The 19703-nt window shown below is 32.5% G+C and overlaps 4 protein-coding genes and 1 long non-coding RNA gene across 5 annotated transcripts; 3 read left to right on the top strand and 2 right to left on the bottom strand.

Moving 5' to 3' along the window:
* Positions 1-13786: 13786 nt before the first annotated feature.
* On the bottom strand, positions 13787-15505 carry LOC139085702 (isovaleryl-CoA dehydrogenase, mitochondrial-like). Its single transcript, XM_070633834.1, has 3 exons — positions 15332-15505; positions 15104-15257; positions 13787-14979 (listed from the first exon to the last, which is right to left on the bottom strand). Exons 1-3 carry the CDS (start codon positions 15449-15451, stop codon positions 14009-14011), a joined length of 1245 nt encoding a protein of 414 aa, XP_070489935.1. The 5' UTR covers positions 15452-15505; the 3' UTR covers positions 13787-14008.
* Positions 15506-15806: 301 nt separating this feature from the next.
* Positions 15807-16499, top strand: LOC139086280 (adenosine 5'-monophosphoramidase HINT1-like). Its single transcript, XM_070634688.1, has 3 exons — positions 15807-15878; positions 15950-16230; positions 16282-16499. The coding sequence occupies exons 2-3, from the start codon at positions 15982-15984 to the stop codon at positions 16411-16413; spliced, it is 381 nt and encodes a 126-aa protein (XP_070490789.1). The 5' UTR covers positions 15807-15878; positions 15950-15981; the 3' UTR covers positions 16414-16499.
* Positions 16500-16695: 196 nt separating this feature from the next.
* Positions 16696-17262, top strand: LOC139086544 (uncharacterized). The gene is made up of 2 exons (XR_011544031.1): positions 16696-16853; positions 16954-17262. It is a non-coding gene; the product is annotated as an uncharacterized lncRNA (long non-coding RNA).
* A 371-nt stretch (positions 17263-17633) lies between these two features.
* On the bottom strand, positions 17634-18500 carry LOC139086817 (ER membrane protein complex subunit 4-like). The gene is made up of 4 exons (XM_070635421.1): positions 18354-18500; positions 18155-18293; positions 17803-18088; positions 17634-17738 (listed from the first exon to the last, which is right to left on the bottom strand). The coding sequence occupies exons 1-4, from the start codon at positions 18404-18406 to the stop codon at positions 17707-17709; spliced, it is 510 nt and encodes a 169-aa protein (XP_070491522.1). The 5' UTR covers positions 18407-18500; the 3' UTR covers positions 17634-17706.
* Positions 18501-18507: 7 nt separating this feature from the next.
* LOC139086808 (superoxide dismutase [Mn], mitochondrial-like) lies at positions 18508-19570 on the top strand. Its single transcript, XM_070635411.1, has 3 exons — positions 18508-18661; positions 18761-18863; positions 18935-19570. Exons 1-3 carry the CDS (start codon positions 18624-18626, stop codon positions 19448-19450), a joined length of 657 nt encoding a protein of 218 aa, XP_070491512.1. The 5' UTR covers positions 18508-18623; the 3' UTR covers positions 19451-19570.
* Positions 19571-19703: the final 133 nt, after the last annotated feature.

Genomic DNA, 19703 nt, shown 5'->3' with positions numbered 1-19703 from the left:
ATTGCAAACTCAAGTCGAACTCGACCTCTGAAAAATTGTAAAATTTCCATATGTACTTGAAAATGCTCTCGTGCGTAAATGCAAATATACCATATGGAATGTTTATTCTTTATAAGAGCATGTTCACCCTTGCCTTGCTTGCCATTTTTTAACTCATTCACAGCACTTTACATTTTTCTCATCTTCACAATTTTTACTACACTCTATTTCAATTTATTTTACAGTTTTATTCCTTCTCATTCCTCTCCTTTTTTATTTCTGCTAACAAATTGCAATGCCCAATCAACTAAGGATAAAATGGTAAATTTACTTCCAAAAAGGGTTCTACGTACTGCACAGGAATGATTCAACTCTTCGCTCCTCATTTGTTATCAGAAATCAAATAAATCAACATTTTGTGCTCTTTTTTTCTCGTTTGCGGAGGGAATTTTATTTGCAAAAATTAAATGGATGGATTTTATGGATGTGAATGTGTTGAAAAAGAAGAACATTTTACGATAAATAAATAAATAAAATCAACAACCGCGTCATGAAAACCATTTCACAGTGAATTATGAATTTGTTTAAAATCTGAGCTATTTTTGGATATTGTAGATAGTGGAGTTGAGGGATTGAGTGTTAATGGACTCATATTTTGTCCATTTTGATGGTTTTAATAGCCGATTTTACCTTTGGTTGTGCATTCGTGATAGACAGCCCCAGAGGCACAATACTACGAACTGCATTTCTTGCCGTCAAAATGGATCGAACTCAGATCAGCCGTCACGGTGCCACCATTGCAAATTCGGGTCTTACTGTGCGATTATGCAAGCTTTTTGGCAATATAACCACCACATCAACGAACAAAACTAAAATAGACTGACCTAATTAGTTGAAATAATAGCTACACAGCCAACAAGCGGACATTATAATTATAGCCAAGCGTTGTCTGCTTTAAAGTGTAGTTATTTGATAGCCGACTGATTTAAATTACAGTATCTGCTTGACAAGTGTGGCTGACGTATACAATCAAAATGAAATCTCCGTTATGATTGCGTCAAAAATCGTCAAAATTTTGTCACACAATCTCCAAATAGAAACAAGGCCTATTTGTCGAGCTACATTGTGTTTATGACTGTTTATGACAGTTTTGATTGAAGACATCATGCCGCTTGCTTGGCAGAGTCGTGAGATTATCACTTGATTGTGTGACGGTCGAGTGAATTATGGCACTTAAAGGCTACACAATTTAAATATTATGTAAAAGTATTTTATGCATGTATTAAGCATATGATACGGCTTGTATGCTGGGTGGTGTCGGTAAACAAACCTCCCTTCCTGCCTCAATTTTCAAGGTTTTCGAGACAAAAATTCCAAAATCTCCCTAATTGTTTGCGTTTCACCCAAAAGATGCTATTTACATTATCAGCCACATCTTCCAGACTCTTTATGTCAATATTTGTCAGAAGAGCTATGCAGCACCTCTGCCATTTTAGACTACGATACTAAAAAAACACCCTGATTACATTAAGAATTCCCCAAGATAATTAAAAAGAAATCCTTTCAGATTCATTCGAAGTGACTCTACACAGACTACTTAAAATACATCATCAAAACAACCAAACATAAATGTTGAATAATGGACCATTTTATGTGCTTCGGGAATTGCTATAAAAGTAATTTATCTCAATTTTAAAGATATTCTCAAGGAAGCGCTCCATTTACTTTTAAATCATACCCAAAACCTTGACATTTTCCTTATAAGATTTAAGTTAATGCACACCTGTGGCAAGTCTTTAATTTGAGGTAAAATCATTGTCAAGTTCCAAATACTCGTCAACACTATTCAGGATATTGCATTTCCTTAAAATACAATAACATCGGATCTGGATTTATTGAATTTACATGCATTGTTGACTTGTTGTTGACAGTAAAAAAAGCTCGAGCATATCATATGATTTTGCACTGTCAATTTACTTTTATGAATCAGCATTAAATTACATGTTGTGAGTAATTTGCTGCTGTATTTTTACCACAGCATAACCATCCATGAAAGCTATTTTTATTGCACATTTGTGTGCATTCTTCAAGGCAGTGGTGCGCAACCTGTGTGCCGCGGCAAGCTTGTGTGTCGAAAACTATGTTGTAAATGCCATGAACCGTGTGCGGTTTCGGTTGAGACCAGTAGTGGGCAATCTTTTATTTTTTGCGGCACATATTTGTGGTAAGCTTTGATCGAAACCGCACACAGCATACGGTTCATGGCATTACAAATATGCGGCACACAGGTTGCCCAAAACTGATCTTGATGTTGAAGATGTGCCATGAAGAAAAAGCTTGTCCACCACTGCTTTAAGCAAAAATATTTATGTGCTGTTAGCAGCAATCCTTTGAGTATATTTTAAGCATTTCGTACACTTAATTTATCTCCAACAACGAGCCATTTTCTACTTTATGAGATTTCACACAACGGAAGCACTTTAAGTACATTTAAATTTATTTTCATTTTCATTTCCTTTCATCAAGGCACAAGAAGAATTTTTGAAATTTTCATGAGGCACCAATGTAGCATGATGTTAGTGGATGGAATGCAATAAGACAGTAAAATTTATATTTAAAGAAAATGTAAATGATGAAATTCTTGAGAATAACAAGCATCTGTGCCATTAAAATGTCATTTTTTGGTTGTTCCAAATGTTTCTTATGACAAAGCGTTTGGCGATGATTAAAAGCCTTTTAGAAGTGATGTAATGGATGGGGAAAATATGATTATTTTGGTAATCAGTGTCAGATGTCTGTTGTGATTTATATTTGTAGGCATTTAATGACATTTGCCACATTTGTGAATAGTACAGCCCGAGTGACACAAATTAAGAAGGCTATGCCAGGCCTCTAAAGACGGATTTAACTCTAAACCGAATCTAACTCTAAGTCACAGTAACGTCGACCTTGTGATGGATTTTGGATTGATTAGACGACTTGGTACAAGAACTCATGGAGAGAAGCTATCAATCTAGAGATAGCATGTCATTTGGTATCGGTAATTGGCGGACATTAGGAGATGTCTAAGGGAGGTTATGGATCGCAATTGATCTGTACGACCAACTAGGTAAGTAAGGAAGTAACCGATTTGTATTTTTCGGAATTTTTAGTGATCACATCAAGCACGATTATCTACCATATGGTGCCTTAAAGGTACTTTTATGGTATTTCGACGTTTCATCAGGGCATCAGTGAGGTATCTATCAAATGGATGCCACTCAGATCCTTAAAAGTTCCGTGGAACTCTCAACTAAATCAGATTTTCAATCCATTCCCGGAACTTTAAGTACGTAAAGTAAATACTCGCGTACTTCACATCCTGATATGTTTTACATCATACACAACTGGCAATTCCAGCAATTATGAAACAGCAAGCTTTTATAAAATCCCAAATGTATACGAAAAAAGTAAACAATTCCAAGAATATTTAATTCAATTTTTTATTTTCAGCATCAATCATATTCCACACTCGCTCGCACTTGTTTCCGTATTTCCATATGAACTTTTCATATCTCCTACATAAAAAATAAACATGATGCTTAAAGAGCAAGATGAGGATGCGGTAGCAATATTAATTCCATTTGTATATTTTCTCATAAGAATCTCTTGCTTTAAGCTAAAACTGTTGTTTCGTTTACATTTCACATTCAATATTATCCTCTTGTAGACATTCATCTTGTATCTCATTCGTGTCTTGCTATGTATACATTTATGCAAGTATTCACTCAAGTTTTTTCTTCCTTTTTTTATTTCTGTACTTTGCACGTTAGGAAATTTTTCAATATTTTTCCAGAAATTCTAACTTTTAGTGATTATGATAGACCCTTATGTCTAGTATATGAAACCGCAAAGAAAAAATTTTTTCAACCCATGGCTGACGAGATATAGGGTTTTGAAAATTGAAAAAGTGTATCGACCACTTTTACTAAAAATGCTCTAACTTTTTAAGGTTTATATCAATTTCATTCAAATAACTTTTATTTAGTAGATATAATTAGGAACTATATTTATAGCAACAATTTTGAAAATTTCAAGTTCCTTAGTGCCTCTAAAACTTAGATTTATTGAAAAAATGAGAATTGTTCATACTTACATTCAATTTTCTCAGGTCGAATAGTGCCGATTTTATTAAAAGTGATTTTGTGTGTTAGGTACTAACAATATCTACCAAATATTATAAAAAATATTTTTTTCGACTCCGGTTTATGTAGACAAAAATGGACTTTTTCCTCAAAAAATAGCTTTTTTTCGACATTTTCGAGTATAGCTCTAAAATAAGGGTGCATGGTACGGTATATTATTGCAGTTTTGAATAGTTCGTATGTTATGCTACAATATTATGGAAAAATATGTGCAACTTTATCTGCGCGTTTTCGAGAAAAATGACAAAACATCTATTTTCTTGCAACATTTTTATAAAAAAATTATTCTAAAATCGCCTAATGACATTTTATGAGGTAATACATATGTTTATTCAACATTTTATGATAGAACTAGATTATATAATAATGATTCTATAAAAAATTTGGAGCTTTTTTCTAACATATGCTGGTTGCTTAGCTCAAAAATCTACAATGTACTCAAACCAGTACTGTTCAGCACTGCTGCAATATTTTTTATTTTTGTCTTAAATTATGTTTAGCTAAGAATAAGAGCTTTCCAACGATATATAATACTTATATGTTTAGTCTTATATTAGCGACTAAATAGTCAAAAGTTTAAAATTTCAATTTTTCGACCTCATTTTTTAAGTCAAATTTTCATTAATTGATGTTTTATAAGGTTTTATAAGATAATATGTAATTTTTTCGACTGATTATGACATAAAATGACTGTAAGTGTATATAAAAAAATTTTCAGCTCATCGAATGGCCGTAGGTCCAAAGTCCACAGTTACACTAATGGATGAGCCCAAAACATTTTTATCATTACTTTTATTCATTCTAAGTCATAATCAGTCGAAAAAATTACATATTATCTTATAAAACCTTATAAAACATCAATTAATGAAAATTTGACTTAAAAAATGAGATCGAAAAATTGAAATTTCAAACTTTTGACTATTTACCCGCTAATATAAGACTAAACATATAAGTATTATATATCGTTGGAAAGCTCTTATTCTTAGCTAAACATAATTTAAGACAGAAATAAAAAATATTGCAGCAGTGCTGAACAGTACTGGTTTGAGTACATTGTAGATTTTTGAGCTAAGCAACCAGCATATGTTAGAAAAAAGCTCCAAATTTTTTATAGAATCATTATTATATAATCTAGTTCTATCATAAAATGTTGAATAAACATATGTATTACCTCATAAAATGTCATTAGGCGATTTTAGAATAATTTTTTTATAAAAATGTTGCAAGAAAATAGATACTTTGTCATTTTTCTCGAAAACGCGCAAAAAAAGTTGCACATATTTTTCCATAATATTGTAGCATAACATACGAACTATTCAAAACTGCAATAATATACCGTACCATGCACCCTTATTTTAGAGCTATACTCGAAAATGTCGAAAAAAAGCTATTTTTTGAGGAAAAAGTCCATTTTTGTCTACATAAACCGGAGTCGAAAAAAATATTTTTTATAATATTTGGTAGATATTGTTAGTACCTAACACACAAAATCACTTTTAATAAAATCGGCACTATTCGACCTGAGAAAATTGAATGTAAGTATGAACAATTCTCATTTTTTCAATAAATCTAAGTTTTAGAGGCACTAAGGAACTTGAAATTTTCAAAATTGTTGCTATAAATATAGTTCCTAATTATATCTACTAAATAAAAGTTATTTGAATGAAATTGATATAAACCTTAAAAAGTTAGAGCATTTTTAGTAAAAGTGGTCGATACACTTTTCCAATTTTCAAAACCCTATATCTCGTCAGTCATGGGTTGAAAAATTTTTTCTTCGCGGTTTCATATACTAGACATAAGGGTCTATCATAATCACTAAAAGTTAGAATTTCTGGAAAAATATTGAAAAATTTCCTAACGTGCTTTGCATTTCTATTCGTTTTATTTTTCGTCAATTTTTCTTCTCTTCTCATGAGACGTAACAGCTGCGTTATGGGAGGCTTAATCTCTATGTGTTTCATAAAAAAGTTTGAGTTGGGATTTGAATTAGTGACCCGTCTTACTGCAAAATTGTATGCAGTAGAGTTTATGTTGACTAAATTTGATGGTATTCTCATGAAATTCTCTAAAGATGATGCACCTGGCACATGTTTGCCCCCTAGGGGGGCCCACATGTTTGCCCCCTAGACATTATTAATAAATTGTAGAAATCATGTTCTTAAAACTGTCCCGAACAACACAACGTGTCTGCTACGTCGTCATATTAACGTTAAGGTGTAATATTGCCCAAATGATACTGTGACGGGTGATTTAGATCCATTACAAGGCTTTGGTCATTTTAAATTTGGGAATATAAATTAGCAATCGAGCATCAGCGTTAGGACTAGCTTCAGGCGACATTCATATCAAGGAGGTCATGAATTCCATATAATCTGTGCAGCCATTGAGTTATTAAGTAAGTAATGGAGCCGCATTATGCCGCTCGAGGTTTTCATACAAATTTTAAGAAATTGCAGTTTTAACAATAGTGCCTGATCCTTACTCTTTGAGTTTTCAAAAACATTCCTGCTGTTTCCTGCAAATCTACAACTGGATAAAAACTAAATCTTGCAAACTTTTCTCAACTTAAAAAGTAAAAATAGCAGAAAAATGCTCAACATTCCTTAAAAGATCAACTTCTATAATTCTTACATTACATCACGGGAAGTGACGTGTACTTAAAGTTTAAAATTGAAGTTTAAAGATTGTTTTAAAAATTATGACAATTTAGTTAAAGTTTTTACAACTCTTTACATTCACAGAAGTTACACAAAACTAAACTTAATCGTGTAGTTTTTTAGAATTTCTATTCCGAGCAACACAAATGAAGAAAGCTCAGCCACTGCGCTTTATGGGCTCGGATGAAGCTCTTTTCCCCGAAGAGCATGCTTTCTTAGTCGAAAAAGACCAATTCGGTACATAAAAGCTTAATCAAGCGTGTTCGCTACATCGTCATATTATCTTTAAGGTACGATATTGCCCAAACAATACAGTGACTGCTGATTTCGACCCATTTTATGGCACCGCCTATTTTTAATTTGAGATTAGATATTAGATAGCGGGAGTCAGCGATAGGGCTAGTTTCAGTCTAGCCTTCAACTCTTTTGAAGGTTTGTTAATAGCAAATGGCGGTCTTATGTCGCTCGGGCGTAAATAAATCTCGTCATCAACTTAGACCAAAAACTTTTATTTCCATTTTTTAAATGTTTCTTTACTCTCGAAGAATAAGATTTTAATGTCATGGTATTACCTTGACAGTAACTCAGTTGGTAAACATGAACAGATGTAATTCATTCAGATCAAAATTAATTTTTTATTTCCTCATAGGAATTTTTATGGAAGCAAATGTGCATTAGCTTGTTTTTAGAAAAACAGTTATTTTTATGTGGAATGAAGTTTGATAGAAAATAAAAAGTTTTTTTAGAAAATGAGATTTGCTATTTTATTGAGCTGCACTTGGCTATCAAATTAAAGTTTAATGTGCATTAATTTTATGTATTTTGTGAATTTTATTATCTCCACTGGTAGCTCTTAAACCCTTAATGCTAGTGAGAGTCTATCTCTAGCGCAAATTCGATGAAATCCAGCCTTATCCGATCGACACACTTTTTCATGGTAGTCAGATAGCGGCTCAATTGCGGATTAAATTGCGGATTCAATTGCCAATTTTTCTTTCGGTTAACATGACGTCATGCAGAAGCCACTTGAATGTCTTGAATAACTTGTTCCGATTGGTTTAGACCAGTGTCTACGATATGCGCTTTCCGGGGTAAAAATTGGATAGGTATATGCCAGAATCTCGATTTTTCCATAATTAGTAAAGAATTTGTGAACGACACAAATTCCTGATCCTACACGGAGCTTTGTAGTCCACATTAAGACTGCTTACATTTGGTGTTTAAAAAAACAGTTTTAGGAGAGCCTTCAAGCTCCAAAGCTAAGCCTTCTTCATTTGTGCCAGTCATGTTTGAATTAGAAAATAGAAAGTTTCAAACAATCCATTAGTAAACCACATTTCATGATTAATAATGCAAATTATATCAAATAAAAACCTTAATCATTTTGTTTTCTCTGCTCATACAGTTCTCGACTCATAATCGAGTTCAGCTTATGCATTATAAATGCTTTATTCTTTGAATATTTCTCATCTCATCTGAACTTTTGAATCATATTCTCAAATAAATTTAAAAATTTAAACATTAGCATTCTTTGAAGTTCTTTATTTCAATTCTCATATTTTTAATCTTCATTCAGTATTCTGAAAAGCAGTCTGATTATTATCAGTTTACTAACTTTTATCTTGATTTGTGAATAATTAATGATGACTTATTTTTGACTTTGTTTCTTTTGCGCATAATGGAAGTCATTCATAATCCCAGTAACCAGAAAATTCATTAGTTAATTTTGAAGTAGCTAAAAGCAAGGATCTAGGATTTGTTGGTTAAATGAACCCTTTGGAAGCACAATATCAATTGTTCAATACCCATCATTTGCAGACATCCCACATTTGAGCAAACTTCCATCCATAAAAAGCTCTGTTCAAGACAAAAATGAATAAATACATCGATCTAATGGAAACTCTGCAAACAAATTCAGCATCTTAATAGAATCAGAAGTATCTCAATCAAATCGTACTTGTTTTGCTCTCAGCATTTATTTTCGTTTTTTGGGAGAAATTCACATGTTACTGAGTCCATGAAACTGAACTTTATCTACTTCCTCCAAGTTCCTAATCTATCTGAGATATAAAGACATTTAAAATCTTAGGAAAGAAAATTATTTAATGATTTTCAAACAAATTCCAACAAGTCAAATGTTGGACATTACAAGTCAACGACCCCAATCTCATCCAAATGTTTACCTTCAATGCTCAACCTGTTTACAGAAGAGAATTGATTGAAAATTTTATAAATTATTATTTGATAATGTTTATTTTCCTTTTTTTGTAGATTATTTGTTTCTTATTCTATCCAATATAACGACAATAATAGACAATCAGAGACAAAATTTTTGGTAGCAAATGCTTGAGACAGAAGTTTTGAATCAAAATGGATCGACAATTCAAAAATGCGTATTGCTGTATTTTTCTGATATTAAAATTGTAAAGTCAATATTAAGAGCTTTAATGTCTAGCTTTAATAGTCTGGTAAAAAAGGACTTAAATTCTCTGATGTTTGCGATAATTGCTTAATAATGATTATAGACATGTATTTGAGAAGTACAAAGGACAATCAAATAAATTTTTGGTTTAATTATGAAGAAGGAAGTTGAGGGAAGTTGGCATTAACTCAAGCGACACATAGTAGTCGAAGTTCAATGGACTCTTAACTCTATGCTTCTTGGAAATGTTTGCCAAAAAAAGTATTGATTCTAAGTTTCTCTTAATAAACGTTAAAATTACCATAAAATTAAGATGCATTAAGTTGTAAATCCAAACAAATCTTAATTAAAAATCGATTTAGGTTTTACAGTTCTGTGACTAAACCTAAATCCAGTAGAAAATTAAGTAATCTGTTGAGAATACTTTTGCCAACAGTCATTTTATATTCAAATTGTATGAAACTACAATTAGTTGATTTTCCCCTTTTATAGTTTCTGATACCTTCATATAAATATTCAATCTGTTATTGAACTTCGAAGAATAAACATCACATTTATTTCAATCTATTTCAAGCTTTCTTGAATCACATTTGTAAATATAAGGAAATATTAAAAGCTTTACACATTATCCGAATCATTTTTCAATTTCATCTTTGTGTCCATCCACAATTCATCCTAACTTCACCCAAATTTTCTATAGATGAAATACAATAAGAATTTACAATCTGTGACTTGCAAAGACCTTTTCCTCTTCCAACAAAACTTTTTGTTAGCTTTTCATTGGACATATCCAAGCTATTATGCACTGTAAATGTATTCAGATCATCACTTTTTAGACTCTTGACTTTCATTTCACGGTAAATTAATATTCTGAGCCAAGTCCATAAATGTTAATATTCTTATACTTTAATGGATGATCTAGAAAGCAACTTTAAATAAATGAAGAACCGAACTAAACAACATTTCTGAGAATAAATATCTCATTCAAAATTCTTGACGATTTTCAAAGAAAATAACTTGGAGAAAAGTAAACAGCAAGCTTTCATTTTGATGGATGGAAATGAAGGAAAAAAATCTGTCATTAAAATGATTGAAGCTATGCTAAGGATTTTGAGAGTACATTGAGAAGTGGATGTTTTGAATAAAGAAACGAAATGGAAAGTAGAATCAGGTTGATATGAAGTTTCTCTAGTAAGCTATGCATGGAGTTGCTTTAAACTAGAGTCAACTTTTTCCATAAAAAATTCGAGTTTGCTTCAAGTTCTGCTTTAATATTTTGTTAACTTTTTAACTGTCTGGTTGTTGAAGTTCGGGTGATTGAACAGCATACCCGAGCAACACATGTGATAAAAGCTCTACCACGGAACTTTATAGGCTCCGCTAAATCTCGTTTATTAACATCAAATGGAATCGGCCTATTTTTGGCAGCCATTTCGGCTTCTTCTTCATGTGTGTCGCTCGGGATGTTAGTCTGGAATTTCATAATTACTGTTCATTGACACAGCAATTTTGGGTTTCATACTCGACAGGTATTTTCCAAGTATTTTATTGAGAAATACTTCAATAATTCACTTTGAATTCTATAGAAAGAAATGTTGTCAAAATTGTGATTCGGGTTCCAATATAAGCTGCTTGACAAAGTTTTCCCATCCATTAAAGAATTAAAACACCCCCAACTCATTCTTGACTAAATAAATAATTGAAATAATTTTCAAATGCTTCAATAGTTGCTACATTCTGAATACCTACTTCAGCAATTTTAAAAGCATTTCAGCATAAAATTAGCTCAGTTGAAGATTCTAAAAGTGAGCACGTAATTCTGTTCCCAGAAAAAAATCTCAACAATTTTACTCGAAAAGAAAATCAGAATTTCTAATGAAAAATTATAAACGGAAGAAGAAAGAAGAGATTCGAGGAATTCTTCGAAGTTTTGTAAAAGCTACACATTTTTCAAAGTAAACTTACAAATATTTTTGAATTTAAGGTTGAGTTTTGGGCGTTTTCATTGGTATTTGCAAGGAGTCTAGTCAGAGTTAGGAGATGACTCGGAATTTTAATGGAAAAGTCGACTTGACTTCATATAAATTTTAAATTGATATCCAACTTTGATTTTAATTGAAAATTCTTGTTGATCTTTAATCATAGAAGCATTGAAACTATTCAAAATTGAACAAATTCTCTTAAACATTCATCAGCTTATCTAAAATCCCGAGCTACACAAAAAGGCTTTACATCGGAGCTTTAAAAGCTGTTCTAAGTCCCATTTATTCCCGAGCGACATAAATGAAAAAGGATTCACCAAGAAACTTAAAAGGCTCAGCTTACGCTTATCACTAAATTAACCATTATCACTAAATAGAGGACTTCTAAATTTGGCAGTCATATGAATGCCACTCGAGGGTCTCACAGAGGTAGCTTCCATTTGGTGCTAATAAAATAGTTTTCACAGAACCTTAAAAGCTCTATGACAAAGCATTCTTCATTTTGTGTCGCTCGGTGTTCTTTAAAACTTAATTTCAACTATGAACTTCCAAAATAAATCCAATCAAAGTTAATTCCCCGTGTAATTCCATCTGCATATTCACTTCAAAAGGCACACAGCTTAATAATGTTGATTAAAATATTCATTGCATCTTGATTGCATCTCATTGCATCCTAAGCAAGCGTTAAGAATGAACTTACATTATCCAACTCCTCATAAAAATTATTCCTTAAACTTTATGGCATGTAGGAACATAAAATTCTGTTTAAATTAAACCGTGAGCTTTAAAATTCTGAATAACAGCACTTGAAGTAATGACTTCATTTTTTATTCATCAAACTTTCTCCTTTTTTTCACTAAAACTCAAACTTGTTGCTTATTTTTTTTCATCCTTTTTTCTAATTTATTCTAATTTTTTCCAGCACTTCCAAAAATTAATTACGCAACTTTTTCATTTATCCACAAAAAAATTCACTAAATTTCACTTTAAATCCCAGTAAAACAATCACAAATTCATGCCCGCGCGATGGAGCTACTCAAACTTTACATCTACACTCGACGGCTCCCGTTTAGAGTCTGAGATGTGAACGTCTCATCTCCGTATCTCCAAAAAAATAGAAAAAATTCCAACAAGTACACGAGTACAATGACAACAACATTGCCATTCGACATGTAAATCATGTGCTGTAGATGTGAAATGCCTGATTGTACAGTACAATTGACCACAAATTGCAATCACGATTTTCACACCTGAATGGAACTAACAATTAATTCAAATTTATTCAAAATAATGGACAGGACACGAAAAAGAGAGCTTTTATATCTCAATAACAATTCAGGATGCCTGCTATGTATTTTTTGCAACAGGTGAGGAACAATCATGCGCGATTGCCATCATCTAATTTCATCTTCGTGATGCTGTCGGGTATGTCTTCTGTCCTTTTCCAGCATCCACTGTTTACAAATCGAGAACTTTGTTTACTGTCCCAAATGTGCATGTGTGTGTAAGTTTGCCACATGCTTTTGGTCGCTGATAAGAAGAAATGCTTTTTGTAAGGATATGAAGACGTTTATTAAAAGGTTGTGGCATGCACGTGTACATCTACTTATAAAGTGTGCAATAATGCGAGGAAATTTTCATTTTTTTCTTCCTTCCTTTAAAGCTTAATGTGGATGACGGGGTCATAACATTAATATTAAATAAGATTTCTGTTTTTGTGCTGTACTTTGGTGTTTATTCTTTTCTTGCCGCTGGGCTAATTATACTGCAATTATCGTTCATTAAATGTTAATGGTGAGGAAAAGTTAAGAGTTTTATGGAAGTCAACATTGAAGCTTGTTATTTAATTTGTTGCTTTGAGATTTTAAGGATACATGGGAATTGTTCTGGATGTTAGATATGTTAAAAAGCAACTTAAGAGCTGTTTGTTCATCCTGGGCAGTTATTAAGTGTGAAGGTGTGTGGTCAAGTTCTTAAAAGAAATCTTCCTGACTTGGACATGCCTTAAATTTAGTGATTGTAATTTTTTGTCAATTGTGGTATCTAAGCAGCATAGAATCAAGAGTTGTGAACCATAAATAGGCGAATCTGCCAGTGTGAGAATAAGACCTTTCTGACCTAGTGGTTAGACATCAAACCAATTATCTGTTTAACTTTTTAGAGTATGTGGGTTCGATTCCCATCAGAGATCAGAGATCATTACATTAAATGCTGTCAAAATGGCAAGAACTTGCTCAATGCTTACGATGATTCATCTATGTTCTGGTTTGGTTAGGTATCCAGCAGCTAAGCGGATTGAATAATTAGAAAAAAAGACAAGTTATCAAGCGGGATTGATTCTTAATTATCCTGACCGATTAATTTCCCAGTAGACAAAACCCTGGCTCGAGGTACACAAATTAATAAGACTTCACCAAGAAGCATTTAAGGCTCAAAGCTCATTATTAACACCAGACGGAACCCGCCTCTGTATGTCATTCATATGTCTGTCACATGTATTGCTCGGGGAGACAATCCTGAAATATGAATCGAATGGAAAGGGACATTAAAACACAAGAATTTAAACCTGTATCAGCCTGTATCAGCCAAGAATAACCGTTTTTAATAAATCTTTATTAATATAAGACTCTAAGCCCTGACAAAAATGATTAAGTCAACAACTTTAATAAATGCATCCTTTTCATAACTTTGATTTTGTACAATAAAATTGGTCAATAAAATAAAATCGATTTGGAAGACAATACCTTCCTAAGGCACCAATCAACAATATATCCATAACATTTACTTATATTCCTTATTTAATGCACGTCCAATGACCATTCGGCGAATTTCACTTGTTCCAGCACCAATTTCGTAAAGTTTAGCATCTCTTAGGAATCTGCCAGTTGGGAAGTCATTGATGTATCCATTTCCACCCAAAATTTGAATAGCATCAAGACAGACTTGTGTTGCCTTTTCAGCACAATATAAAATGACACCAGCACAGTCTTTGGGATTAGCCTTGCCTTGGTCACATGCTCTAGCGACATTATATAAGTAACTTCTGCATGCATTTAATGTCGTGTACATATCAGCCAATTTTCCTTGAATCAATTGGAATTCACCAATTCTAACACCAAATTGCTTTCTTTGATGAGCATAGTCGAAGGCAACATCACATGCTGCTTGCATTAATCCAACTGGACCAGCTGTCAAAACCATTCTTTCATAGTCTAATCCACTCATTAAGACATAAACTCCCTTTTCTGTTTTTCCCAAAACATTCTCAACTGGAACTTTGCAGTCTTGGAAAATCAATTCTCCTGTACTTGATCCACGAATTCCAAGTTTGTCTAATTTTGGTCCAGTGCTGAATCCTTCAAATCCTCTTTCAACAATAAATGCCGTAATTCCATGTTGTGGTGATACTTTTGTGTTTGTTTTAGCATAGACGACAATAACATCAGCATCTGGTCCATTTGTAATCCAAAACTTGCTTCCATTTAGAATATAATGATTTCCATCCTTTTCAGCCTTTAATTTCATTGAAACAACATCTGAGCCACTTCCAGTTTCTGACATAGCCAAGGCACCAATATGCTCACCGGAGCACAATTTTGGCAGGTATTTAAGTTTCTGTTCCTCACTTCCATTTCTGTGAATTTGATTGACACACAAGTTTGAATGTGCGCCATATGAGAGTGCGATGGCACCAGATGCTCTTGAAAGTTCTTCATTGATGATGCAGTGATCGAGATATGTTCCACCAGTTCCTGTAAAGTAGGGGAAATGATTAATATTCCAGAAAATTAAAGTAATTCTTAGGATTTAATTTAAATCTCAGGATTTAAAAATTAATCCGAGGATTAAAATCAAAGATCCAGTAAGTCAACTTACCTCCATATTCAGGCTTTGCTGTGATTCCCAAAAATCCCATTTCACCGAGCTTCTTCCAGAAGTTCCTCAAGTCTTTGAATTCATTGTTCTTGTCGATTTCCTGAGCAAATGGAGCGAGTTCTTTTTGTGCGAAGTTGAAGACTGTTTGACGTAGCTACGAATATCAGCACAAAGTATAATTATAGAACAAACTTATCATTAGAAACCTAATCAAAGAAATTTACTTACAGCACTTTGATCTTCTGTTAGGCCGAAAAATGCATCGTCAATCGGATAATGTGTCAGAGAACGAACGCTCATGGACTTAATGCTGACATTTTTAAGCAATTTTGTAGCTGTTCTTAACATTTTTGTGGATTTTTATAAAATTAGTTAATCTCACTTGTTGCAAGTTTTATATCCGATTCGCAAGTTTTTTCTGCGTTTTTTCACAAGGGATAGGCAGTCTAATAGACAGAGACTGATGTACATAGATTCATTACAGAATATTAAGAAATTTGTTGTATCCGTTAATAACGGATAATATTTGAATTCAAAAAATGACAAGAGATGCAGAAAATGATGCAAAAATTTAAATTTGCAATGAACGTTAAAAATTAAAAGTTCAATAATTTATTCATTTTGGATAAAACAGTCCTTAAATTAAGCTTAAACCATGGCAAAACCAGAAAATTAAATTATTTGCTGAATGGTCATTGAAAAACTCCAATCAAAGAGTGCTTTGACAAACAAATTTTTCATCTCTGGATTTATTTGCGTTTCGGATTTCTTCAAGGTATGTTATTAAGATGATAAGAAATTTAAGTAATTTATTAGTTAAAAATAACCGGCTTTTTCTGTCTCCAGGACCATTGAATCAGTCAATAAACGTACGTAAAATGGCTGATGAAGTAAAGGCCGCACAGGAAGCAGCTCCTGGTGGCGATACAATTTTTGGTAAAATTTTACGCAAAGAAATTCCTTGTAATTTTATTTATGAGGATGACCAATGCGTTGCATTTCATGATGTTAGTCCACAAGCTCCTGTTCACTACCTTGTGATTCCTAAGAAGCCTATTCAGCAATTGTCGAAAGCTGGAGAGGAGGATGAACAACTTTTAGGACATTTACTTTTGGCAGGAAAAAAGGTAAGCTGGATGTTTTGTTTATTTGCGGTATTAATTTAGTGATTCGTTTAGGTTGCTGAAAATCTTGGACTGAATAATGGATATCGTGTAGTTATTAACGACGGAAAGCTTGGAGCTCAATCTGTCTATCATTTACATCTTCACTTCTTGTCAAATCGCCAAATGCAATGGCCACCAGGCTAAAATGCATTTTTCTTTCTGTTGTATGAAAGTTGCATGTATCTTTGAGTACATGCCTAAATAAAAACTTTTGTTCCTTAAACATTAAATTACAGTTTTAACGTATTTTGATTTTTTGAAATTTCAGAATTTTTAGAACAAGAATTTAAATTTCAGATTTCCGTTAAATTTAGTACAATGTTATTTAATTAATTAAAGTACATATCAGACGAAAAAGAATATCATCATAAACATACCGGCATACTACTAAACCTTTGTTTATAAACATATTTTGGTATGGTCGATAAAAGAAGGTTTTACTGTAATATTTTTGCAATTCGCAAAAAGACTTGTGATCCTTAGTAAACAAATAATTAAACTGGATTATCACAGTCGATAGACAATTATTTATATTTAGTCTGATTAATAGCACCTCCGACGATAGAATCATGTTGAAGTTTCTGGTGAGTTAATGCAATTAACATGTTTTTTGGACATTATTATGCAACTTCTTCTTCATCACAAAGAAATCTATTTTTAAAAATCAATATAATTAAATTTCAGATAACTCTCGGCTTAGGCGTTTACTCTGGAATGTATATAGCACAAAATTATGATGTACCAAAGGTAGATGATCCACAGAGAGTATATGAAAAGTTTATGGCATTTCTGGATGATCAAAAGAAAACTGCTGAAGATCTCAAGAAGAAAGTCGACAAATAAAGAACTGAATGCTGGATATTCAAAATTAAAAGCATGCATTTGATTATAACATTAATGATAATATGATTCGATTGTGTCTGGTATCACGTTAATTATTTATTGTGGACTAAATCATTCTCAAAAAAATAAATGTTTATTTTCGAAAAATAACGGTCGAATTTTATTTGAATTTTTCCATCCAAAATTTTCATTTGTTTTGACCATAAAAATATCCTTTTTAAAGACTGCTTAGTAATATTATGCTAGAACTGATTTACAGCTACAGAATGAATCCATTTCTTTTAAAAACACTTATGGCACAATTATTAAAGTTGAAAAATCTCAGATCTAGCAAGGTACGTATTGAATATCCTGTGGAAAATCTTAATTATTTATTCTCATTTTTAGTTAGCTTATGTCGGCGTAGGAGTCTATACAGGCATGTATATAGCACAGAATTATGATGTACCAAAAGTTAGTGATCCAGCGAGCTTAGTTCAAAAGATTGTGGAAATATTTGAAGAGGTCATTAAGAAAAATAATTAAATTTACCCAATAAAGTTTAGATTTTATTGTAATTTGTTAATAAATGTTAAATAAATTATAATTTATAGTTCATGTAAACAATAATCCACCGTCACTGAATTCTGTAATAGAAAATTGACAATTTAATTAACACATTCAGTTACAAATTTAAATTAATTCTCTTACCTAGTCTACTTTGTGGCTCCGCAAATGCCAGCCAATCTGATGCATGTGTTGGTAACAATCCCATCGAATGACACTTGTATAGCGCTAGTCCAATGTTTACTAAATTTCCCAAGAAGAAGACGAACTTTTGAAGAGTTATGTTCTGGATCAATTCAAAGCTTTTGAATGTAGCACCAGTTGTGAATATTGCTTTTAATGGTCTGATCAAGGACATACCGACCATCATAATTGGAAAGATTGAGATCGAATTACCGGCCATATACATAATTAACAAGTTCATTGGAATCTAAAAGCAATTTTGAGATCCAGTTAAGATAAATAAAGATCCAGAATAGAAAATATTATTACTTACTCCTTTAATTGGACCTAAAGCTACGTCCCAAGATTTCTTTGTAATCAACTGATTTTGGTCTGTATCACGTGCAACTTCATTGTGTGACTGAGCTGCTGACAAGTTGAATCCAGGAGGAACTGCGAGATCAGACTTTGGCCTTAAAAATGTGTTTTTAATGAAATTAACAGTTTTACAGAATATATTTAATGAAACTTACTTGGTATTGAACTCAAGGCTCCATTTAAATTTCTTTGCTGACGACTTAGACATGATTAACTTAATTAATGAATATTTTTTTCTTTTTAATGATAATTTAGAAAATAATTTTTTTGCGATTCGCAATTTCGAATTTAATGTTTTGTAATTTCGAATTTTCGAAAGTCGTTACATGCGATTCGCTGTTCCTTACAAATCTCTTGTTTTGAAAAAACATTGATAATAATTTCGTGCATTTTTAAGCAGTTAATTAAACTTAATAAAGTCTAAAATGTTGTCACTCACACGTCAAATTTTGCCAAAAACAAGGTAAGCATGGAGAATCACATGAAATATTTTTAAAAATCTAGAAATTTCCATGAAAATTATTATGCAATAAATCATCAAAATAACTTACATTGATTACAGAGGATTGGCTGCTTTAACAACCGTTCGCAACAAGGTAACATTGCCAGAATTGCCATATGATTATGCAGCTCTTGAACCAGTCGTTTGCCGTGAAATCATGGAGGTAAATATTTGTGTAAAATTAGACGCAAAAAAGCCGAAAACAAGTAAGAAGAATAAATCTATTTTAAACAGCTCCATCACTCAAAACATCATCAAGCCTATGTAACAAACTTTAATGCAGCAAAGGAACAATTGGATGAAGCAGTTGCAAAGAATGATGCTAATAAAATCATTGCATTACAAGGTGCATTAAGATTTAACGGTGGTGGACACATCAATCACTCAATTTTCTGGAAAAATCTCACACCTGAACGTACAACACCATCAGATGCTCTCCAAAAGGCAATTATTAAGGATTTCAAATCACTCGATAACTTAAAGGCTGAATTGAAAGTCGCCGCTATTGGAGTTCAAGGAAGTGGATGGGCATGGCTTGGACTTAACAAAAAGACTGGAAACTTGCAAGTTGTTCAATGTCCAAATCAAGATCCGCTTGCAGCTACAACCGGCTTAGTTCCATTGTTCGGAATTGATGTTTGGGAACATGCTTACTATCTCCAATACAAAAATCTTAGACCAAATTATGTTGAAGCACTTTTTGACATCATCAACTGGAATGACGTTTCAGAAAGATTCTCATCAGCTTAAATCCAAATTGCGTGAGTTAATTATATTATAAAAACAATTGAGATGTGCGAATCGCAAGTCAAGATTTGATTCAGATTGAATAAAAAGCTAAGTTTAATAACAAAAAAAAAAGTTTCCCAATTAAGCAGTTTATGAACTATTTTGATTCCTTATCCTTAACAGGTGTTTGCCTAACGTACCAAAAATTACAAAAAATAATAGATTTTTCGGACACATCTTGTGCGCATACTCAAAATTTTAGTTCCAACAAATA

Source organism: Chironomus tepperi, unplaced genomic scaffold (genome assembly GCF_022539635.2).
Source record: "Chironomus tepperi strain 1889 unplaced genomic scaffold, CSIRO-AGI_Ctep_v1 contig_9, whole genome shotgun sequence".
NCBI classification, from domain to species: domain Eukaryota; kingdom Metazoa; phylum Arthropoda; class Insecta; order Diptera; family Chironomidae; genus Chironomus; species Chironomus tepperi.
This window is presented reverse-complemented; position numbering and strand designations above follow the sequence as displayed.